Source organism: Xenopus tropicalis, chromosome 8 (genome assembly GCF_000004195.4).
Source record: "Xenopus tropicalis strain Nigerian chromosome 8, UCB_Xtro_10.0, whole genome shotgun sequence".
NCBI classification, from domain to species: Eukaryota; Metazoa; Chordata; class Amphibia; order Anura; family Pipidae; genus Xenopus; species Xenopus tropicalis.
In genome coordinates, this window is record NC_030684.2 from 124,419,094 (window position 1) to 124,444,734 (window position 25,641).

Sequence of the window (25,641 nt, forward strand, 5' to 3'; positions counted from 1 at the left end):
GAAACAAGAGCCGCGCGACGAAACAAGAGCCGCGGGCGACGAAACAAGAGCACGCGCGACGAAACAATAGCCGTGCAACATAATAATAGCTGCGGGCGACGAAATAATAGCCGTGCGACAAAACAATAGCTGCGGGCGACGAAACAAGAGCCGCGCGACGAAACAAGAGCCGCGGGCGACGAAATAATAGCCGCGCAACAAAACAATAGCCGCGGGCGACGAAACAAGAGCCGTGCGCGACAAAATAATAGCTGCGGCGACAATTTTTTTTGTCGCACGACATTTTCGCCGTTTCGCGAATTTTTCGCCGTTTTGCGGATCTTTTCAAAGATTCGCGAATTTTTCGGCGAAGCGAAACGGAACAGATTCGCTCATCACTAATCACTAGGCGTGGATCACCATGAAATTTAGCATTTCGACAAAAAATTGGCGCAACAAAAATTTGCAGAGTGAGGAAAAGTCACTGTCGCAGCAAATAGGTCAGGGTCACATCCAACAAAGTCATGTGGTAGCCACTTTTGATTCATCACTAATCAGGATATTTGTGCAAATTAACTTTGTTTTATCCATCTACTGGAGGCTGACAGTGTGCATTCTCATTCCTTTTGGTAAAAGGCCTGGTTTTATTCTCCTCAAGCTTGGAGCTTTATGCCCAAAAAAATGGTTAGTGTCATATCATTGTTTGATAAGAACATTTAATTTCCCAGTAAAGGACCTGAATCATAGACACCAGGGCCATTAAAAAATGCAATGAGTCATTTGAGTGATCTTGCAACCAGTATTAATAAGCTTGGATATTTTTAGACACTTTCTCAAAAATCAAAGATGGCTGCTGATGAAGCTTAAATAATTCTAAATGAATGGATTTTATATGTACAGGTATAGGACCCATTATCCAGAATGCTCGGGACCAAGGGTATTCCGGATAAGGGGTCTTTCCATAATTTGGATCTCAATACCTTAATTCTACTAAAAAATCAATAAAACATTAATTAAACCCAGCAGGATTGTTTTGCATTCAATAAGGATTATTTATATCTTAGTTGGGATCAATTACATGGTACTGTTTTATTTCTACATCAGTTTTAAAATTCTGAATTATTTGATTAAAATGGAGTCTATGGGATACTGGCTTTCCGTAATTCGGAGCTTTCTGGATAACAGGTTTCCGGATAAGGGGTCCGATACCTGTATTTGAAATGATCATAGTGTAGCTAAATAGCCATGCTAGCTAAATGATTCCCCCTAAATTATTATGTAACAAAAGCAAGAAATCTGAATTCAACAACAGGCCACTGGTGGACACACAAATGTTCTCCACAAAATATCCCCAATACTCCCAAACTAGCAGCAGCAGCAAACAATTCCAAATGTTATGTTTTAAAGCTGAATTTCCAGTTATATTCAAAGAAAAAATCTTTCAATATCAATATATCTTGAATTATCCCTCATTATAGGATAATTTGCCAATTAGAATTTCTATTGACCTTTTCTAAAAACCTCTTCTCATAATATGTGTTCAATCAGGCAAACAATTTCATTTATTCAATTTATCCTTGGAAAAAGTAAACACAAAAGCTTTGGGATTAATTACCCTCCCTGAGAATTAAATGATTTGACGGTTGACCTGGTTGCTTTAAAGGATAAGCTCTTTTACACAACTGATAACTTGCAAGATTTTGCAATATTACTGCCCCAAAGCCAAAAAAAAAGTTCAAATAATGGATAACCACAATCTAAACATACCTGGTCACTTACAAAATGACTCATAAGGGCAACATGTGTGTTTGCGGTCTTGGCAAAAGCACACAATTTTTATTCTCTGACAAAGTAAGTAAAATGTTGTGGCAAAGGTTAAATGTTAGTGTGTGAATGGAACCAGAAGTATTAACACAAACAGTACTAGAAAGAAGACAACCGTGCAAGAAAATGTTAGAAGATTGAAGGATCATTGGTCCTGGTAAGGAGTGACATCATATTCAAAGAGTGCTGTGCTGTCTGGTATTTGAGAATTTGTACAGGTATCGGACCCCTTATCCGGAAACCCATTATCCAGAAAGCTCCGAATTACGGAATGCCCGTCTCCCATAGACTCCATTTTAATCAATTAATTCAGAATTTTAAAACTGATTTCCTTTTTCTATGTAGAAATAAAAAAGAACCTTGTAATTGATTCCAACTAAGATATTATTAATCCTTATTGGATGCAAAACAATCCTATTGGGTTTAATTAATGTTTTATTGATTTTTTAGTAGACTTAAGGTATGGAGATCCAAATTACGGAAAGACCCCTTATCCGGAATACGCCTTGTCCCGAGCATTCTGGATAATGGGTCCTATACCTGTATCTGCTAAATTACTATAGCGCTATATAAAACAACCATGAATAGTGACCAAATTTACACCAACACCCATCTCATTTATCAAGACTTTTGCAAATATTATGCTCATTATTATGAGTTCCAGCCTGTTGCTTTGAAAAGACCCTTTATTATGACCCTACTGTTGATTTGTATGGCAGCTCCCTTCTCCATGAGTGCCCCTGTTTGTTAGGCTACCCACTGTTTCTGATTGAAAATCTTTCTTTGTAAAACAAATTGCTGAATTTGATAGAAGTGTGTCTCATTTCAGCATCACTGGGGCTCATTTATAAACTTTGCGCAGCACAGAATAAATCACACAGTGAATATACTTGCCCTGCCCATGTTCATTTCTATAAAGCTGAGCAAGATCGGTTTATTTAATGTGCAAATATAATTGCAAACTTTTATTCGCACTGTGATTGTCCTTAAGAGCTTCTATAATATGGCATAATGACAAATGCCCATACCTGATGCACTCTTACCTTCCAGTTTGTGCCTGTATGTTACCCAACCACTTAGACTGTAAGCTCTACGGGGCAGGGACCTCCTTCCTACTGTGTCTCATACCACATGGCACTTACTCCGTATGTATTTATACTTATTTATTGTATTTATTATAACACTTGTCCTCCCTGTGTGTAATTTTTGTATTTTGTGGCGCTTTATAAATAAAGTTATACATACATACATTCATACATGCAAAATGAGAATATATATTCTTATGCTCTGTGTTTGTGTGAAAAAATATTCAGTTTTCACAAATTGAGAATTTATATTTGCAAACCTACTATCAGCGATATATACAACGACTGTGAATAGTGACCACACTCATGCCAACACAAATCTCATTTTTTTAGCCTTTTGCAAATATTTGTGCGCAGTGTGCATCTCACCTATTTTTTTTTAAAATAAGAAAGACTGTCAGAGCAGTGCAATATTTAAGCATTTAGGGAACAATGTGGAAAACAACAATAATAATGCACTGAGCAAAGTTTATAAATGATCCCCAATGTGTTTAATCTCAGCTGCAGTTACTTACACTACGCAGGATACAGGCAAAGGGGCTTCTTGGAAATCAGGCATCCCATCAGAAACACCCAGAAATATTTGTAGAATGCCTCCTATTATAATGTCTCCATCAACAGCATACACCAATGGATTAGTACAAGCACTGAGTGCACATGATTGGTCTGGTCCTACTTTGCTAAACTGTCCGGTGCTACCAGGAAATATAAGGAGAACTAAAATGAGCTTTAATGGTATCAGTTTCCATAAAGGCTTTGCCATCTTCAGCAAATGCAATTTCATTTTGTAGGTATCTGGCTAATCAAGCCATTCGATAGAAATGCTCAAACATAAAGTTCAAATTATTGAAAAGTAAGCAAGAAGATTTATAGGTGCAGCAATTTGTATAGATCAACATTATACAATATTCCTTCAGCACAGAGTGTACAAAGAGCCTATCTCTTAAATCCTTTCCTTTTTTCTCAGTAATTATAGTTTTGTTAATTTTATTCAGAAAGAAGTCAGGTGATGTCTAATTAACAACGAAAAAAGATTGTCAACAGCGATTATGTCACAAAAATTGCCAGTCCCTAAGCAATTTTAACTACTGAGCATTTTGCCTTTTGTTATGTAAGTTTAACCATTAAGTTTTATGGCAAAAGTGGCTTGATATAAAATAGAGTGATTGAAAACCACTTTATGTTTTGCACATTTATTTTTTATATATATATATATTTTTTTTTTTTTTTACTTTTTTGCTTAGATCTAAGAATGCAACATATTTTGTGAAGGACAGACCTTGAGCAGGAACCCATAATCAAGGGCTCTATGGCTCATGTCATTTGACCAGTAAAGGCATATTTATTAGTCACATGTTGACACATTACTAATATAAAAATAATATAGTATATTTTACAGCTAGTAAGGCCTGTCCTTCACAAAATAAATAATAGTAAATCAGTCATATAATATTTATTTCTCCAATAGGTTGTTTACTTTTAAATTTGGAAATGAAGAAAACACAAGACCAGGGTCAGATAGAAAACTAAACTGGTTAAGGGGATGGAAGGGTTAAACTATGAGGTTAGACTGTCAGGGTTGGGGTTGTTTTCTCTGGAAAAGAGGCGCTTGCGAGGGGACATGATTACTCTGTACAAGTACATTAGAGGGGATAATAGGCAGATAGGGGGTGTTCTTTTTTCCCATAAAAACAATCAGCGCACCAGAGGCCCCCCCTTTAGATTAGAGGAACGGAGCTTCCATTTGAAGCAGCGTAGGGGGTTCCTCACGGTGAGGGCAGTGAGGTTGGGGAATGCCCTTCCTAGTGATGCTGTAATGGCAGATTCTGTTAATGCCTATAAGAGGGGCCTGGATGAGTTCTTGATCATTCAGAATATCCAAGGCTATTGTGATACTAATATCTACAGTTAGTATTAGTGGTTGTATTTATAGTTTATGTATGTGAGTGTATAGATAGGTCAGTATAGGTTGTGTGTGGGTTTACTTGGGTTGAACTTGATGGACTCTGGTCTTTTTTCAACCCTATGTAACTATGTAACTATGTAACTATGTAACTATATATCTTTAAAAATGGATACAAAGGTCTGAGAATCACTCACAATGGCCATTGCCGGAAAATTCTCCTGTGACCAGGAAGCTGTTCTTTGGTTTTTCTTTGTCTACCCAGTCCTGTTGAAGCATATTATGGTCCAAGTATCTGGAAAGCTGAAAATGGATAAAACAACCACAATACTGAAAAACATTGAAAAGCGTCTATGGCCACTCTATAGCATAGATAAATGGCCAGTGTCTAACCACCTTAAAAATTTCACTAGAAATACCAAACAAAAGAGGTATGGAGATCATGACAACATTGACACTCTTATTAATGACAAACTAATGGTCAGCTCTAAGGAAGCTGCCAAAGTGAATTTTAATGACAGTTTCATTGGCAAAAATAAAGTAGATTAAGGGAAGATAATGTCATTGGGGGATTGCACTGTGCACTGGAATACTGTGATACTGAGCATTTTGGCCTTTCTGATGAGCTCTTCGGTGACCAGAAGAACACGGTTCCATGCACACTGATGTGGGGGTCTTAAACGTTAAACGCAAACAGTTTAGGGTTCATTTTTAATTAAACTTCAAGGATAGAGTAGAATAGAGATAGATGATGTGGATATATTAGATATAGATATATTTGTTAAATGTATAAGGGGATGCCGATATAGCTGTCCCACATTAAGTTCATCCCAAAAGATTACCTATTTTGAGTGAAGACGTTATGGAGGATAGATCTGATCTGGGGTGCATGGAACAAGCTGACTTTCAGAGCACCCTAAGGGTTTGCTCCTTTAACTCAAGTTATGCTGCAAAATGTTATTATAGAGCTGCATTTTTAGGGAGAGGATGAAGATTTAAAACAGACAGACCTGGTCATATTAGGGGCAAATAGCCATGGAGAGGTGGAAGGGTTGAACCACATAAGATATAGAACCGGAAATCAGAACCTAAGTCTAAACTGGTATTTAATGCATGCCAACTTAGACAAGAATCTTAACTAGTAGTCTGTTAGTTGTCGAGAGAGCAACAACCACCTTAGCTTATCCTTGTTGGATGGGTGCTCAAGCAGCTAGGACCCTCACCGGGGTAACAGAACATATTGAATAAAAGATATTGTGGCAATATTATTTGCAATAGTGAAAAGGTGAATTTTTATTTAGGTCAAAGAACAGTCCTGGTCTTTGACCTAAATACATATTCTTCTTTTCACTTTTGCAAACGGAAGTGCCACAGCATCTTTTATTCTATAAAACTAGTAAACATAACTAGTAAAACTAGTATGTGGGGGGGCTCAGGATGGCTGTAGTAGAGGGAAGGCAGATGGGAAACAGGGACATTGAATTTCTGTTTAATGCAGTCTCCTTCCTCACTGCAGTTTATTACGAGCAGTTCAGTTCAACAGATTAGTCAATTTTCTGGGTAAACAGGTAAATAACCCTCATTTGTGGGGGTTTATATGGGCTTTCTTTACTCAAACAATGTGTACAATACGTTTTTTGAGTCACCTTCTCTCTCACCATTCAGTACAAGGACATTCACATAACCGGCTTCCCGAAAGGTTGCCTCTTCTTAAGCCCCTTGTATTAGACTAGTGTGCACAGATATCAACCTTGCCCAATGTTTTACCAGGTGATTGTGCGGCACGGCATACCTGGAAGTGACATGACGTGTATGTCCAAAAGCCCAGCTGAAGCTGAAAATTATTTTTCCAGGCATTGATTCATAGAGAATTTCCGCATTTCGCCATTGCCGAATTGTTTTGCAAAACTTCCATGAAAATTCGGTGCGGAAAAATTAGTTGCGTGGAAATTTGCTTTGTCACTCAGCAAAGTGGGCATGGTTGCATAAAAAAAGGCACGGCCACGGCAAGTTGGGCATGGTTGTGTCAAAAAAAGGCTCTTCCTCAGGGTCAAACCACTCAGTTTGTCCCTGAGGAAGAGCACAGTTGGTGCTCAAAACGTTGGATTTTTTTTATTAATAAATTTTTTGTTTTCTAATTAAGTCCCTGTGTGTGCGGCTCATTGTCTTGCTTTATATATATATATATATATATATATATATATATATATATATACACACACATATATCTAATATATATATAAAAACAAAATGTCACAGTAGACATGGAAAAAGCGTGAGCGTGGGCTCTATAAGAGTAATAAAAAGATAATGTGGTAATGGCATTTTAAAAGTAAAGTGGTTCTTTAAGTGGTTAGAAATATGGTAAGGTAGCTGAAGAAATTAAAAAAATAATAAATGTATAACGTTAGAACTGATTGCAGGTACTTCAACAGCTAAAGGGCCATTGTGCCCAGTAGTAAAATAGTGGGCAAAGTAATAATAGTAATAATGCTCACAGCCAATGCTGATAAGGATACAAGGAGCTGTAGTCTTAAAACTGCCATAGCTTTCAGGGAGTCATATGTAGCATTCCTGCTTAAGTAAATATATGTAGGGATCCATAGGGTTAACATGTCCCTATGGCTTCAAACCCTACAACTTTCTAGTCTATGCTGTTACTGGGCAAAGACCCATGTATCAGTTTATAGTTTTGCATATGTATCTTATTGGTTAACAGGGAGACCACTCCCTTGGCACTCTGATATAGTGCTTAGCGGGGGGTCTTCCTCTTTGGTTGCATCTGCTAACCCAGGTGGAAGTTCCACTGAGCCTGGGATCAACAGGGCCCCAGTAAAGCCATCTACCCTAGAGTCTGCATCTAGCTCTAGTGAAGTCGAGGAAAAGGGCCACCGTGAATGAGGAGTAGTAAGTATCAGGACAATTTATAAGATCACTTTCTAGGAAAGTGAGATAGTGAGATTAGTTTGAAAGAGCAGTTTCGGCTTCAACCAGGAGAAATTAGCTGGAAGTACTCTTCCCTACAGGCACTGTTGCCTCAGAACGGGACACAGATATAAGGTCAGTTTCTATCCCTGATCCATAGTTGGCTGTGAGGGATCCTTGGCTGCTAAGGGACACCCTTAGGATACAGATAATTGGCCAGGCTACTCTCCACAGGGAGGCTGTGCTGGTTGGTGGTCCTTACCTTCCCCACCCTCGGCATATTTTTCTACATTCTGTGCAATTACCTGATATCTCCTCTGTGTGAGTATTTCTAAAACCCTGTGGATCATTGTCTTGGACAATAAACAAGCTATATTCTGATTTACCATAAAACTTTACTCTGCACTGCACACAGTTACAGTGAGTTGTAGTTGCACTACACCCTAGCTGCACTACACCGACCTGAGTCGCATGTACCCCATGCTCTAAAACCTACACTAGCCATGGTTTGACTGGTTTACAGCCAAATAGGGGTTACATGTAAAGTGCAGAAGCATCCCAAGGACACAAATTCAAAAATGCCCCCTTTAACACCTTTTAATCATAGAATGTAAACGCAAATCTAAGGGTCGGATTTATCAAAACCGAGTTGCCGCTTCTTTCCTGATTCCCCGAAGTATTTTAGATTTCTCTTAAATGTGGGTCTAAGTTCCTACCTTTCCAAAATAAGGGCCCCAGGCAATGGCAGTCTCATTAATGATCAGCTGATCAGTATTTGGTAAGAATCTCCCCACATGGATCTTATTAACTGCTCCATTTTTATCAATAATCCAGTTCAGAATATCAAACTTTCCTGGAATATTTCCATCTTTGGTGAAAAAGAAATCCTCTCCGGATGCCATTTTCAGGTGAATGTTTTTAAGGTAATAGTTTAGCTACAATTAAATAAAATGTTATAATTAAGGAATGATTTCAATAGTAAAGACTTATTAAACAATAAGCGTTACCTCCCCTTTAGACATGTGTGTCACTATGGTTACAATAAAATTGTCATTTTTCTAAAGGTGAGTAATGCTGGTTTATAATGAATGGTGGGGATAACTGTTAACTGGATATCCTGTTAGAAGAAGTTATTATAAATGAATCTTTATGATTGGAATTGGAACCCCCAGTGATTTTACATGTCACACCTGGACAGTGAAGTCTCTGAGACCGGTCAACAGACTAATCCCAACAGGCTTGGGGTTTTTAATATTAACAGAAGCAGAGAATATTGTCAACCTGCAAATACAGTTCCCGGGGGGCAGGGGCAGCACAAGCAGCAGTTTTATACACAGACAGATAATCCAGTCCATATACAGGATGCAGTATTATAAACCCACAGGGTATGGCACTTACTCTACAGACTAGGCCAGTTGTGGCGGGTATAGTAATATGTGGCAATATCCCAGAGTTAGGGAACAGGCCCTGACCTTAATAACAGCCACTGGCACTTGTCAGACTTCCATAAGCCTTTGTGTGCCTGGGACCAAAGCCAACCGTGCCTCCAAGTCTCTTACTTCTAGTAACTGCTCCACCCACTTTCTTTTCCTCTGTGAAGTCACTTCCGGGTTGTATTTCTATCCCTGGGGTTGTGCCCCTTACTGGGATTGGCCAGCTTGGGAAATAACTGAACAGTCCTTGATAAACAATAAGTCATTTAAAATCTCACAGTGTGATTGTTGCAGTGTGGCAATAGTGGTGCTTCCACACTATCCTTACTTAGTTCATCAATTCAATCACTAAAATGTAAATTGAAATGTATTTGCCATTAGCTGGATGGTTACTGGATGGTTTTCTCACCTTTACAGAAGTTCAGTAGCCAAATCAGTTATGTGACTTGTACTGTGAACATATTTATACAAACCTTTAGTCTCATTTTGCTGATTTTCTCTTTAGAAGACATCTCCAAAAATTCCCTAGATAACTGCATATTATCTAAGGCATGGGCTAGAGCAGCGATCCCCAACCTCTTTTACCCGTGAGCAACATTTAAATGTAAAAAGAGTTGGGGAGCAACACAAGCATGAATAAGTTACCTGGAGGTGCCAAATAAGGGCTATAATGATTGGCTATTTGGTAGAACCTATGAGGACTGGCAGCCTATAGAAGGCTCTGTTTGGCTTTACACTGGGTTTTTATGCAACCAAAACTTGCCTCCAAGCCAAGTATTCAAAAAAATGAGCATCTGCTTTGAGGCCTCTGGGAGCAACATCCAAGGGGTTGGGGAGCAACAAGTTGCTCACAAGCTACTGGTTGGGGATCATTGGGCTAGAGCATACACTGCCATGTATATTGTGTGTTTAATACGGTGGTTTATGGTCTCTTCTTGCAATAAATGTTCCTTTATCATATCATAGTTTAGACGTGAGGAATTTATAACACCACCAATTTGTCCATATGAATATCCTATATTTAATGTCAAGAACCTATTTACAAATATATTTTTGTTCATATCTGTCATAAGTCTGTGAGAAAAAAAGTCATTTAATTCTTGGATGTCTTGTTTTGGAAGGGAAATTAAAAATGATCCATTCATTGAATACAACATTTTGTTAAATCCCATTTCCGTTACAATATTCAGGGCTACTGAGCATATAAAAACCCTTTCTGATATTTGGTGGGAAGTCTGGTCATGTAGAAGGGCAAACAAAGAGTCTGCTCTGCAGTATAAAATAATGACTTTGGCAGAGGAATGTTCAATTGTCTCAACAGCTTCAGTAGCACTTTCCATCCGTGTATATGGAGAACTCGATATAACTTTTAAAAAATCCACACAGATTCCTTTTCTCCCCATTTCCTTAGTTAGGTAGGAAAAGAATATATTGGTTTTTCAGGAGAATCTGGGTTTTTGTTTATTTCCACTTCTGGAACAAGATTTAAAAAAAATGATATTTTTCATGATTTAGGGATTTATACCAGAAACACTTTATTTTATGGACAAAAATTCAATTGATTTGGAAAGTCTCATGTCTCCCAAACGTGCCAATATCTAATATGTAAAGTTTTATGGAGATTATAAGCATCATATCTCACACATAACCACCGGCACAGACAGCCAGCCAGACAGTTACACCTGCTGAATCAGTGCACATGTTGAACAGTAGTTAATGCTGGTTATAGATTCTTTATGCAGCAAGATTAGGGATGTAGCGAACCTCAAAAAAATTGCGAATATTCGCGAACTTTGCGAACCCCATAGACTTCAATGGGAAGGCGAACTTTAAAAAATAGAAAAGCCATTTCTGCCCAGAAAACTGATTTTAAAGTTGTTTAAAGGGTGCCACGACCTGGACAGTGGCATGCAGGAGGGGGATCAAGGGCAAAAACCTCTGAAAAATTGACACACGCCGTTTTTCGAAATGATCGGTAATTTTGTGACTTTTTCGTATTTTCCGGCGCTTTCGTAAAGTTATCGTAAGTTTTGCGACTTTTTCGGAGCTTTCGTAACGTTATCGTAAGTTTTGCGACTTTTTCGGAGCTTTCGTAACGTTATCGTAAGTTTTGTGACTTTTTCGGAGCTTTCGTAACGCTATCGTAAGTTTTGCGACTTTTTCGGATCATTCGTACCGTTATCGTAAGTTTTGCGACTTTTTCGGAGCTTTCGTAACGTTATCGTAAGTTTTGCGACTTTTTCGGATCATTCGTACCGTTATCGTAAGTTTTGCGACTTTTTCGGATCATTCGTACCGTTATCGTAAGTTTTGCGACTTTTTCGGATCATTCGTAACGTTATCGTAAGTTTTGCGACTTTTTCGTACCGTTATCGTAAGTTTTGCGATTTTTTCGGAGCATTCATACCGTTAACAGTTCGCTACATCTCTAAGCAAGATATGTTATGTTACTGGTATACTAAAGCACTTGTATAGAAGTGTATGTTTAGAAGTTTAGGAACTTTTACTTTTGATGCACCAGTTTCCATGTGCAGGACTTAAGTGAATGTTCCTGCTATCTTACAGCTCCCTGCAATAAAAGGAATTACTTCTCTTGCCCTACCCTCAAACTCTGAATTCATTTTCATATGTGCAACATACAGGTATTATGACTATGAACAGACTGTTTAACTTAACTGATTACTGTGTTATATCTATGGAAGTGACTTAATGGGGCACACTTACTAATCCACGAACGGTCCAAATGCCTTTTTTTTTCGTAATGACCGTTTTTTGCGACTTTTTCGTCACTGTCACGACTTTTTCGTATTTTCCGCAACTTTTTCGTATATTTTCCGCAACTTTTTCATTGCTGTCGCAAAAAAATCGGATTGTTTTTTCCGCCGTTTACAATTTCTCTATACGAAAAAATTGCGCCGGTGATGAAAAAGTCGCGCAAAATACGATAAAGCCGTGACGGCGACGAAAAAGTTGCGCAAAACACGAAAAATTGTGACGGCGACAAAAAGGCGCCGACATTTTCGTTTCCAATTCGAATTTTTCCCATTTGGGATTCGGATTCGTGGGTTAGTAAATGTGCCCCAATGAGAGTAGATTGGAACTAAACCTTTTGGAGTTGGCCTGAATCAATCCTGAGTTAGCCAGTGCTTTCTGATATACTAAGGTTCTAGCAGCCACTTATTGTCAAGCTGGATGGGAGGGAAAATGTTCTGCAACCTGTAGGAAGGACAAGAAAATAGGGCCCAAATCCAGCAGGGCAGTGAGACCACAGCAATCTGTGAGGGACAATGATTACTTGTACCTGGTGTACTGATTAATGTAAAACAAGATACTTTGTATTCTAGTAAAGGAAAACTATTAAAAATATAAAACACATTAACATTACTTGTAATAAAACTGAAACAACAAGTAATTATAAATTGTCATAGCGTCTGGAAATAGCCATTATATATAAGATACCAACACGTCTTCTGATCCTAGAGAATCTGAACAGAGTCTGCCATTACAACATCACTAGGAAGGGCATTCCATAACCTCACTGCCCTCACCGTGAAGAACCCCCTACACTGCTTCAAATGGAAGCTCTGTTCCTCTAATCTAAAGGGGGGGCCTCTGGTGCGTTGATTGTTTTTATAGGAAAAAAGAACATCCCCTATCTGCCTATAATCCCCTCTAATGTACTTGTACAGAGTAATCATGTCCCCTCGCAAGCGCCTCTTTTCCAGAGAAAACAACCCCAACCTCGACAGTCTAACCTCATAGCTTAACCCTTCCATCCCCTTTACCAGTTTAGTTGCAGTCTCTGCACTCTCTCCAGCTCATTAATATCCTTCTTAAGGACTGGAGCCCAAAACTGCACTGCATACTCAAGGTGAGGCCTTACCAGGGACCTATAAAGGGGCAAAATTATGTTCGCATCCCTTGAGTCAATGCCCTTTTTATACAAGACAGCACTTTATTTGCTTTAGTAGCCACAGAATGACACTGCCTGGATGTGTACAACTATAACTAGCATGAAGCACAGTTCAATTGGTTAGTAACAAAAAAACTGAAGGTAAATCTAAATACATATTTTGTGCTGTTGCCCTGTACACACTGACTCTAGACATTGCAGAATTACTTGATCTTATAGATGTTCCAGTAGTGGAACAGAACTCAGTTGTGCACAGTGACAGTTCCATTATCTCAACCTAAGAAAGGGGCACCTTCTCCCAAATCACTGGGCTGTATTTATACATGGAAATAACATTTGAAAATGTTTTGGTGGATGTGACCCTTTATTATTCCTTTCTCTGCAAATCTCTAGGATGACAAACTTCATCTTATCCAGAATAAAACTTTTAGCAGAGGATGGGCAGATTTTAGTAGTGGAATGTTCATTAAAACGAAATTAAACTTCCTGAACAGACAGACAAAGCAGTTATTGGGGTGCAATAAGGTGGGGCCCATCTGTAGCTGCTGTATGTGTTGCACATAAAATACATAACGGGGCATTTGCTAAACTTTTCTTTGGTCAAAGCACAATTTTTCAGAGATTTATTATACAAAACTAGGACAATTTTGAATCTGAAAATACGCCAGCTAAAACCTGTCAGGATCATGCAGAAGTCAATGGCAGATGTCTCTTTTACAATTGGAAGATCGTATATTGCTTCATGGTTTTTAGGTGTTTTGTTGTGGTTAAGTTGTGGTTATACTACGAAAAGAAGTTGCGTTTTTGTGCAACTTTTTGATATTTTTTTCTGTTAGTGCTTTATCAGTTGAGATCTTTTGATAAATGACTGATGTGGAAAGTTGTTTATTTGTGGTTTTTTCAAAAATAAAAATGAGAAAAAAATTGAGTTTTAGTAAATCTCCCCCATAGCGTGTTTTCTTATACTTGAGTATGTATTTATGCCCAGGCTTTCAGGACCTTGCATAGCCATATACAGGTATCGGACCCCTTATCCGGAAACCCGTTATCCAGAAAGCTCCGAATTATGGAAAGCCCGTCTCCCATAGACTCCATTTCAATCAAATAATTCAGAATTTTAAACCTGATTTCCTTTTTCTCTGTAGTTATAAAACAGTACCTTGTAGTTAAGCCCAACTAAGATATAATTAATCCTCATTGGAGGCAAAACAATCCTATTGGGTTTATTTAATGTTTTATTGATTTTTTAGTAGACTTAAGGTATGGAGATCCAAATTACGGAAAGACCCCTTATCCGGAATACCCTTGGTCCCGAGCATTCTGGATAACGGGTCCCATACCTGTACTGTAATACACTGTCTATAACAGTATTTGCTCTGAACAATACAAACTCACACACATCCCCTTACACAGAGGCCCATTTATCTGCATTTTCATTTTGGTGGTTTTAGAGCTTTTAGAAACCACAAAAAACTTAATTTTCTCTAAAACCACAAATGGCGAGTAATTATATTAAAACAGCCTGAAAAAAAAAACTAGAAAAAGAATTCTAAACCACATACATGAACAAATCATTTTCATAAGAATTTTCCTGTGCTTACAAACGAAAAATACCACTAAAACTTCTTAAACCAGGAAGCAAAGAAAGATTGTTCCAGTTTGCCTAGGTCAGCTCCCATTGACTTCTACATGACCTCGACAGCTTTTAGATGGTAAAGTTTAGGGCTTTGTATAAAAACCTGCAATACAAGCTGTCTAGGAATAACAGCAGGGTACAATTATCCAAAATGCCATAAATTAAAAAAAACAAGATACCTGAATACTCAGAGATGGTATAAAATTATTTTTTTTCTAATGTTTAGGTTTTAGGCAGCCTTAATGCATTGTGCTGCATGTTACTGAAAATTATCTGATAGAAAAGTTCTAAAGCATTCAGGATAATAAATCCCATATAAGCAGGGAAAAAAACACTTTAATCTTTATTCAACATGTTCCATAATTTCTACTTTGTATGTTTTTCACAAACAGCTGAAGGTGGTTTGCTTTGCCGGAATCAATAATAAAGTAGAAATGTTGTTCCTTAGGAAAGTAGGGAATGTGTCCCTTATCACCATCAATATGTGTGTTACTATATTACTTACACTATACACACTACAGGGCAAGGGTCTTCTTGGAATTCCTGTGCTACAGTATATTATTATCAGTTAGAAAGATTTGTAGAATGCCTCCTATTATAATGTCTCCATCAACGGCATACATCAGTGGTTTAACAGAGTCACCCAAGGCACATTGTTGGCCCAGTCTTGATGTGTTGTATTGTCCTGTTCTACAAGGAAACAAAAGGAGGAGTAGAATAAACATTGGAGCCTGGAGTTTCCAACAAGGTTTAACCACCTTTGGCAAACACAGTCCCTTTTTGCACAGAGAGATGTTCATGAATTCGCAATGTTGAGTAATAGAAAGGTAAAGGCCAGGGATTCATAAGAAGAACACATGGTGCCGTGCAATGTTATAGAAAGTGGCTAAAGCATATACTGTACAGCAGTGATCCCCAACCAGTGGCTCGTGAGCAACATGTTGCTCTCCAACCCCTTGGATGTTGCTCCCAGCTGCCTCAAAATAGATGCCCATTTTTGAATTTCTGGCTTGGGGGCAAGTTTTGGTTGCATAAAACACAGTGTAAAGCCAATCAGAACTTTCTATAGGCTGACAGTCCACATAGGGGCTACCAAATAGCCAACTATAGCTCATATTTGCACCCCAGGAACTTTTTCCATGCTTGTGTTGCTCCCCAACACTTTTTCCATTTGAATGTGGCTCACAGGTATAAAAGGTTGGGGATCCCTGTAGTACAGGGAGCCTGCTTTTATCCCTTCAAATTCTTCTCTTTTTTTTTTTTAATAGTTATACCTTATGCTTTTTCTGTTAAGAAATCAGCACACTGTGGACAAGGCTGGAATCATGTAATTACCTACAAATAAACATTTTGTCAATTGCCATTCTATAACAAAATTAGCCAGCCTGTAACCACTTTTAACCAATGAGCATTTTGACTTTTTTTTTCCTTTTAAGCATGGCATGAAAACTGGGGGTGATGGGGATGTGTGCCTTGTACTTAATAATTCAATTGCTAAAAAATATTTCTGTTACTAGAAATCTGCTGCTTTGTTGACAGTGGCCTAGTGCAGTGCTGTCCAACTTCTGTGGTACCAAGGGCCGGAATTTTTCCGACCTACGTGGTGGAGGGCCGATAATGGAAGCCAGTTTTAAATACTCCCCTTTTTGAAACCGCACCCACTTGAAACCACACCCATGTTATCACATGACCATACCCATATTAATGGTTGTAGGACAGCAAAAACCTGCCATACTCTGCCTGCCCTACCCTGCCTGTGTGTGCCATACTCTGCCTTCCCTACCCTGCCTGTGTGTGCCATACTCTGCCTTCCCTACCCTGCCTGTGTGCCATACTTGGCTGGTTTGTGCCATACTTGGCCTGTGTGTGCCATATTCTTCCTGCCCTACCCTGCCTGTGTGTGCCATTCTCTGCCTGCCCTACCCTGCCTGCATGTGCCATACTTTCACTGTGTTTGCCATTCTTGGCTGGTTTGTGCCATACTTGGCCTGTGTGTGCCATACTCTGCCTTCCCTACCCTGCCTGTGTGTGCCATACTCTGCCTTCCCTACCCTGCCTGTGTGTGCCATACTCTGCTTGCCCTATGATGCCTGTGTGTATGGCACACACAGGCAGCCTACAGTGACACAATGCTCCTACAGTCTGCACAATAACTATATATTAAAAAACTTTTTAATTGCAGTACTACCTCAGTATATGTTCTTTTTGTAGTGTGCAGGGATTATTTGTGGGTTTCTACTGCTCCTGAGGTGTGAACAGGGGAACAATATGGGTGATTACAGCCTGAGCCTGAGGTGTGAACACTGCAGGGGGTGAACAATGCAGAGATTAAAAGGTGTGAACAACACAGGGGATTACATATTTAAACAATACAGAGGGATTACAGCCTGAATCTGAGGTGAGAACCATGCAGGGGGCAGTTAATCACAGTACTGATAGCATTTAAAGCTTACACAAGAGTAAGCCATCAAAGCAGCCAGACATGTGGGGGGCCACACAGAGGGGGGTCGCGGGCCGCCAGTTGGACAGCACTGGCCTAGTGTAATATATTGTAAGGCAAAAAGTAGCATCTAATTAAATCACTGCTAATCTAGAGCCTGTCCCATGCACAAGGCCTCAGTCCATGTTTGGGGATAGCCATAAAACATGTAGCTAGCTAAAGTACTATATATACTTTAGTATAAGCCTAGTTTTTCAGCACCCAAAATGTGCTGAAAAAGTCACCCTCAGCTTATACTCGAGTTGGGTGCCATGGGTCCCTCCAGACTAGTAACCTCTGTCCTTTGTGTGCAAATTAGGCCCCCCACAACCAGACCCTCCAGTGCCCTGGCCTAGGCTCCCACTAGCAATACTTATTCCCCCTTACGTGTCCTCCGGGACTGCGTCTGCTGCCTGTTTGCCAATGCGCAATGAGCGTGGGGTAGTACTCATATTGTTTTTGTTGACCCTCTTCTCCACTTACAGAGCTAGTTTATGGTTTTTCTTTTCAATAAATATTTAAAAACATATACCCCACTGATGCCTCAATTTATGTAATTTACTGGATTTTATTTTGATTATTGAAACTTAGCAGTAGCTGCTGCATTTCTCACCCTAGGCTTATACTCGAGTCAATATTCAGTTTTCTTGGGTAAAATTAGGTACCTCAGCTTATATTCGGTTAGGCTTATACTCGAGTATATACGGTAATACTACCCTATGGCAGTTGATAAGAATAGGTTTGGTCTGTGCTCATCAACATTGCACTTTGCACCAAAATGTTTTTTTATTGTATTGTTCATCGAAGCTAAATCTGAACAGGCAGGCAAAGCATTTACTGAGGAGAAAAAATATTGCGTGCATCTGTAACTGCTTTAAGTATTGTACATTGGGTGTGTGCATGGTTATGAGTGTGTGTTTTGGGCTTAGTATAGAATGCCTTGCCCTTGCTTATCCACATACTGTAATAGATTGTACATTACAATATACACCTTTACAAAAATAATTAATGCTTTGTGTTGAATAGGACACACAGAAATACACACATATATTACTACAGAGAAGAAATAATTAATTTAGAATCCTCCAGGGCTAATTTATTGACACAGACTTTGCATGAATCGCCATTGTATCCAACGCTGCTCCATGCACTTCCATAAAGTTGTTATTGGTGTTGCTGTATCCATTCCTCCTCCTGTTTCCAAGTGTGCACTTGGAAAAAAATCTATTGAGGCCTGGGGACCTGGAGCTACTGCCATGTTGAAGGTAAGCATCAAGGTTTCCACAGAGGCATTTGTCATAATTTTGATTATTTTTAATGATGCATCAGATTCAACTGGAGTTATGGGGAAAACAAAACTTGCCTGTTTATAAGAACATGAAATAAAGATTTATTTAAATTGTAAATAAATAAGGCAATATTTAGTGTAGCCAGCAGGTAGCACCAACCCTAAGGGGCTGATTTACTTACCCACGAACGGGTCGAAATGAGTCCGATTGCGTTTTTTTCGTAATGATCGGTATTTTGCGATTTTTTCGTATGTTTGCGATTTTTTCGGATTCTTTACGAATTTTCGTTACCAATACGATTTTTGCGTAAAAACGCGAGTTTTTCGTAGCCATTATGAAAGTTGCGTAAAATCTGGCGCTTTTTTCGTAGCGTTAAAACTTACGCAAAACTTTGCACCTTTTAAGTTTTAACGCTACGAAAAATGCGCAACTTTTCGCGTAAGTTTTAACGCTACGAAAAATGCGCAACTTTTTACGCAACTTTCGTAATGGATACGAAAAACTCGAGTTTTTACGCAAAAATCGTATTGGTAACGAAAAATTCGTAAAGAATCCGAAAAAATCGCAAAACATACGAAAAAGTCGCAAAATGTTCGTTTTCAAGTCGGAACTTTTCCAATTCGGGTCGGATTCGTGGGTTAGTAAATCAGCCCCTTAATGTTGGTCTTTAGGGGGATTCCCCTAGGAGCCAGGAACTTCATCTAAGAACATCAACAAGCAGGACAGAAGACCACATAGCAAGGCCAGATGGGAGGCTGTATCCTTTAAGTACTATTCTAGTTAGGAGATTTGTACTATCTCACTTCAGAGATGAGAGTTAGCCAGGGTAGTTGGGGCTACGATCTAGGGTACAAGGAACTCCCCCACCTTTTTCTTGTACCGTGGGTCAAGCAGAGTGGCCACCCAGTATGCCACCCGGTCTTTAATGGAGAAGATCCGGGGATTGCTCTGGGGGGCATATGGGCAGCCATGTAGAAAGGGTGTCCCTGACCAACCTCTTCTTGATTGCCCTCTAGATGCAGCAGGTCATCTCCCTCCTCCTCCCCCTACTCTGTGCCCTGGAGTGGTTGGGTGTTGTGGGCCCTGCTCCTCCTGCTCTGCAGGCACCCAGTCCTCCTCTCATTTATCCTCCTCATTGGGCATCATCCTCCTCATCCTGCCTCCCAACCCCTTCTGCCTGCCTAAGGGGACCGCACTCCCCCTGGAATCCCTTTGACTTATTTGCATACGTATAAGGTGGTCTCCTCAACCCTTGTAACAACCGAAGCTGATCAGAAAGCCCTGCACTACACTTATGAGCCCCAAGAAGGGTGAAACTGGTCTGTAGTTGGGAATCTGATCAGCTATTATCCTGGCTGTTGCTTTAAAAACCCAGAATCACTTTGACTTATTAGAAAAGATCAACTCACCAGAGGCCACCACCCCTTTAAAGGGGAGTGAGGTTGTGGAATACCCTACTGGGCGATGTTGCGAAGGTGACTTTTTAAAGAAGCATAATATCCAAGTCTATTGTGATCTAAGGCTCTACAGTAAGTTAGTACAGGTTTGGAATCCAGTATCTGGAAATTAAGGGAAGGGCATCTACCATAGACTTCAGTTTAATCAATTAATTTTGACTTTTAACATTATTTACCTTTTTTTCTCTGTAATAATGAACAAACCCTTGTACTTCTGTCTAAATAAAGGCATATATGTGCACTGGGGTTCATTTTGAGTGGTAGAACTTGATGGACCTTCTTGTTTCACCCCAACTTAACCTGTAGCTATACATATCTATGTAACACGTCTATGTTAAAAAAGTTTTCGATAAACAGTAGAAGATAAAATATCCATAGTGTGGTGGTGTAGACACCAAAGTTACAGTTATAATCATGTGGTTTGGGTGATAAGTGCAATGTTGTACAACTGTAATTAATTAGTCAAAGCTTTGGTTTTAGTATGTGTTTCCTGCTGTTTAGTTCTGGCTTTACCAAAATAATGTAACATTTAGGAGCAAATATACATAACAGAAGACCTCCTGTGGAAGACAGTATAGTAAATATTTCCACAGCCACAACATATTTGCCTTTAGAACTCAAATAGATAGGGATAAAGGAGATCCAGACACTGCAGAACACCAGCATGCTGAAGGTTATATACTGAGCATCATTAAACCTATCAGGTAATTTCCGAACTAGAAAAGCAACAATAAAGCTAAACAGAGCCAATAGACCTATATATGAGATCACCACATAAAAAGCAGCAAAGGAGCCTTCATTGCACTGAATGATTATTGTGCCTGGAATTGTCTTTGTATCAGTGTCCACAAATGGTGGAGAACATATCAACCAAATGATGCAAATGAATAGTTCACCCAATGAAAAAAATAGAACTAGGCCTATAGATATCCTGGTTCCTATCCATTTCCTGAATGTGCTGTTAGGTTTAGTTGCATTAAAAGCTATAATGACTGTAACTGTTTTCCCCAGAACAGCGGATACAGCTACAGTGAAAATGAACCCAAAGGCAGCTTGTCTCAGCATGCAGGTCAGCTCCACAGGATAGCCAATGAAGAGAAAGGAGCAGAGGAATGATAACATAATGGACACGAGGAGGATGTAGCTGAGATTCCGATCATTTGCTCTGACTATGGGAGATCTCCGAAATTTGACAAAGACAAATAGCACCGCAGCAGTTATCACAACAAAGATGAAGGCAATGCAGGATGATGTAACCCCTAGTATGTCTCCATAAGAAAGAAAGTCTTTGGTCCTTTCGATGCAGTCATCTTTCAAAAAATTTGACCACTTGTCTTCTGGACACCTCAAACAATTCTCCATATCTTTGAGGAAGACAAAGAAACGAGTTTCAGTTTTTACAAAGGATATAGCTTTGTCTCAATGCTCATATTAATTAAGGATTACAAAACTTTGGTAGTAGAAAGAAGAGGGCTATAATGTAACCGAGTTATAGGGGCACATCCATGAATCCTGAATGGGATACATTCGGATTGGATACAATCATTTCTTAAGATCGCAAATATTACAAAATGCTTACGAAAAAATTGTATTAGTCACAATAATATTGTATTGCCGATCTTAAAGTCACAACATTTTCGTATCTGAATGATCGTAAAATGCAGAAAAACTTTTCTGACTTTGGACCTTCTGTGCATGATTTTGGAAGCCTCCAATAGGGCTCAATGGCACTCTGCAGCTCCAACCCGGCCCAAGGAAAGTCTCCCATAGGGATCAATGGCACTCTGCAGCTCCAACCCGGCCCAAGGAAAGTCTCCCATAGGGCTCAATGGCACTCTGCAGCTCCAACCCGGCCCAAGGAAAGTCTCCCATAGGGCTCAATGGCACTCTGCAGCTCCAACCCGGCCCAAGGAAAGTCTCCCATAGGGCTCAATGGCACTCTGCAGCTCCAACCCGGCCCAAGGAAAGTCTCCCATAGGGCTCAATGGCACTCTGCAGCTCCAACCCGGCCCAAGGAAAGTCTCCCATAGGGCTCAATGGCACTCTGCAGCTCCAACCCGGCCCAAGGAAAGTCTCCCATAGGGCTCAATGGCACTCTGCAGCTCCAACCCAGCCCAAGGAAAGTCTCCCATAGGGCTCAATGGCACTCTGCAGCTCCAACCCGGCCCAAGGAAAGCCTCCCATAGGGCTCAATGGCACTCTGCAGTTCCAACCTGGCACAAGGAAAGTCACTAGTGATGGGTGAAATGTTTCACCAGGCATGGATTCGCGGTGAATTTCCGAATTTCGCCATTCGCGGATCGTTTCGCAAAACGGATAAAAAAATTCGCCGCAGAAAAATTTGGCACGCAACAAAATAATAGCCGCTGGTGACAAAATAATAGCCGCTGGCAACAAAATAATAGCCGCGGGAGACAAAAGAACAGCCGAACGACAAAAGAATAGCCGTGGGTGACAAAAGAATAGCCGCGGGTGACAAAAGAATAGCCGTGGGTGACAATTTTTTTTGACGCGCAACATTTTCGCTGAAGCGAAACAGGACAGATTCGCTCATCACTAAAAGTCACGATACCGAAGCTTGAATTAATCAAAAACTTTCATACTCGGCGTGACAATACGATTTTGTCACACAAATTTTGTCGCAAAGTACGAAAAAGTCCCAAAAAATACAAAAAAGTCACGCAGGAACAGAAAAGTCGCCGAAAATACGCCGGAGCATTCGTGGATTAGTAAATGTGCCCCATAATGTCTACCTTTTACCTAGGAATTACAAGGCTAATATGTCTGGCATAATTAGTTAGTAGGACAAATAGAGCCACTGTGATGTCTGCATCTATCACAGCATGCAAGACTGACCATTTGTTTCAGTGGGAAAAATACATGGTTATGAGTGCCAGGTGATTAGATTTGCTGTAAGTTCATATCTCGTAATTTTGACATAAATTGTCTTATTGCACCCCCCCTAATAGCTTAAAATTTAGTGACGAGTACAACTTACCCTTTTTTGCTATAGTTTATACAGGCGCAGTGGCCAGCTCCTTGTTGTAGCTCCCACCCAGCTATAGTCACATGATCCCAATGGTGACCAATAAAAGGGCAACCATGTGGGAGTTTTAACCTTGAAAGCAAAAAGGTTGCAGGTAAAATCCAGTCCCTATGTAAAATATATAATGAAGCAGCAGCATTCTTAATGGGTCAGATGAAAGTGAGTGTAATAACAGACTAGGGAGGAATTAGCTTGACTTTATATTTATCTTTAATAGTCAGAGCATTTTTTTCTACATATTATTAGTGCTGAGTGAATCTGTCCCGTTTCCCTTCGCCAAAAAATTCATGAATCTTTCAAAAGATTCGCAAAACGGTGAAAATTTCGTGAAACGGTGAAAATGTTGCAGGTCAAAAAAATTGTCGCCCGGCTATTGTTTTGTCGCCCGCGGCTATTCTTTTGTCGCCCACGGCTATTCTTTTGTTGCCCGGCTATTCTTTTGTCGCCCGCGGCTATTCTTTTGTCGCGTGGCTATTGTTTTGTCACCCGCGGCTATTGTTTTGTCACACGGCTATTGTTTTGTCGCCTGCGGCTATTCTTCTGTCGCCCGCGACAATTTTTGGATGAGCAGCAAATTTTTTCATCCGTTTCGCGAAACAATCGGGCAATAGCAAAATGCGGAAATTCGCCGCAAATCCATGCCTGGCGAAACATTTCGCCCATCACTACATATTATCTATGTAGGTAACAATTTAAACATAATACAGGTGCAACAGAAAGTCAGGCATTATTTCTTTTTACCATTTAGCCCCCGGCATTGGCATTTCGCATTTCGGCATTGGCGAATTGTTTTGCAAAACTTCGGGGTGCAGAATTTTTTTTGTCGCTTTAATTGGGTGCGGTTGCATCAAATTGGGCAGTTTGGCGGATTTTATTTGTGAAACAGGCGCCAAAAATCATCACAGAAAAATTCACCGTATACAACTTTTTCGCCATTTTGTGAATTTTGTCATTTTGTCAAAGATTTGCAAGTTTTCCGCTGAAGCGAAACAGGACAGATCCACTCATCACTAGTTATTAATGCGAATACTATAAGCTCGGTTGGGCAGTGATGTCTTCCATCTTGTATGATTTAACATTTAGCAACTTATCTTTGACTATTGTATATTTCAATGCATTTATTTTCCCCGCACCATCTGTATTAATTTTAAAAACAAACACAGGACTATTTATAGACGTATCACTATGCAAAATCACTTTGTAACAATTAAAATTAATATACACACAAATATATAAAAACACTTGACTAGTGATTGTGAGATTGCGTCAAAATGGGCGCAGTCGCGTCAAAAAAAGTCGCACCCACGTTTTGTGAATTTTTCCGCCATTTCAAGAATTTTCTGATAGTTTTGCAAGTTTTTTGGCGAAGCAAAATGGGAGAGATTTGCTCATAACTACACTTGATAGCTTGTTGTTATGAGTAGAAAGATTAACTAGGCAATAAAGGTAGTTTTAGAACTTTATCTCAATATTAACATGTTAAGGTTTGGTTGTGCCTCCCTAGTCATGTGATTGGGTATATAGGAAATGTCTAAGCAATTTCTATTGAATAGGTATAAAATAAGCTAAAATGATACTACACACTTGTCCCATTAGCTATTTCTCCATCTGGACAAGGGATGCAATCAAAGCAACAGGGAGCTTTCCCTCTCTGATGAGCTGTTCGGAAACCATAAGTACAGGGTAGAGTGCACATTGAAAAAGGAGTCTGAAAGAAAAAAAAAAAAAATTTTATATATGTATAGTCCAGTTTATCTGCACTCACCATACGCAGAAGTCAAAAGCAGGGTGCACATCAAATATTCACATTGGCTCCATGGAAGGCACTCACAGCAAATAGATTTGTATAGAAATTCTTTATTGATTTTCCAAATTGATTTGGAAAATCAATAAAGAATTTCTATACAAATCTATGTGCCGTTAGTGCCTTCCATGGAGATATATATATATATATATATATGTATATGTCATGAATTCAGTTTATTTAGAGCAATAAAGATCCTACTGCAACTCTGGCACAAAAGGCTTTTATCATTATAAGGCTCAAAAGACAATAGAAATACAGTGAGTAGCAGAACTGAAATCTCTATCTTACTAAATGCATAACTGCCTTTATGTAAAATCCTTGTCTTGGGTGGCAGTGAGTAGCATTTTAAAACAGGCAGCAAAAGACATCAACGTTTTTAGATCTTGATTAAAATCATGTTTTTCCCTTTATTGAAGATTTTTACAATTCTATAAACTTTTCTCACATATTTTCCTCTGGCGACTTTTCAGCTGTAAAACCTAAATCTGCTAGAACCTATTCAAACCAAAGGGTACACCAACTTGTGTTTGAATATTAATACTGTATATATCAATTAACTAAACTAAAATTACGCTAGAATAATCAATACCATTTCATGGATTTTGGATATTTGGATCACAATTATCACAAAAATCCTTGGGATAATATTGTATTGGTGATCTGAAAGTCACAAAATTTTCGTAGTGGAACGATCGTAAACGGTGGGAAAACATTTCTGACTTTTATCCTTCTGTGCATGATTTTGAAAGCCTCCCATAGGGCTCAATGGCACCCTGCAGCTCCAACCCGGCCCAAGGAAAGTCTCCCATAGGGTTCAATGGCACTCTGCAGCTCCAACCCGGCCCAAGGAAAGCCTCCCATAGGG

General features: G+C 39.5%; 1 protein-coding gene across 1 annotated transcript; it reads right to left on the reverse strand.

Annotated features, from left to right (window-relative positions):
* Nucleotides 1–4,980: 4,980 nt before the first annotated feature.
* LOC100492689 (vomeronasal type-2 receptor 26) lies at nucleotides 4,981–24,678 on the reverse strand. Its single transcript, XM_031891778.1, has 5 exons — nucleotides 24,554–24,678; nucleotides 20,415–21,287; nucleotides 18,670–18,689; nucleotides 8,433–8,651; nucleotides 4,981–5,094 (listed from the first exon to the last, which is right to left on the reverse strand). The coding sequence occupies exons 1-5, from the start codon at nucleotides 24,663–24,665 to the stop codon at nucleotides 4,981–4,983; spliced, it is 1,338 nt and encodes a 445-aa protein (XP_031747638.1). The 5' UTR covers nucleotides 24,666–24,678.
* Between the last annotated feature and the right edge of the window lie 963 nt (nucleotides 24,679–25,641).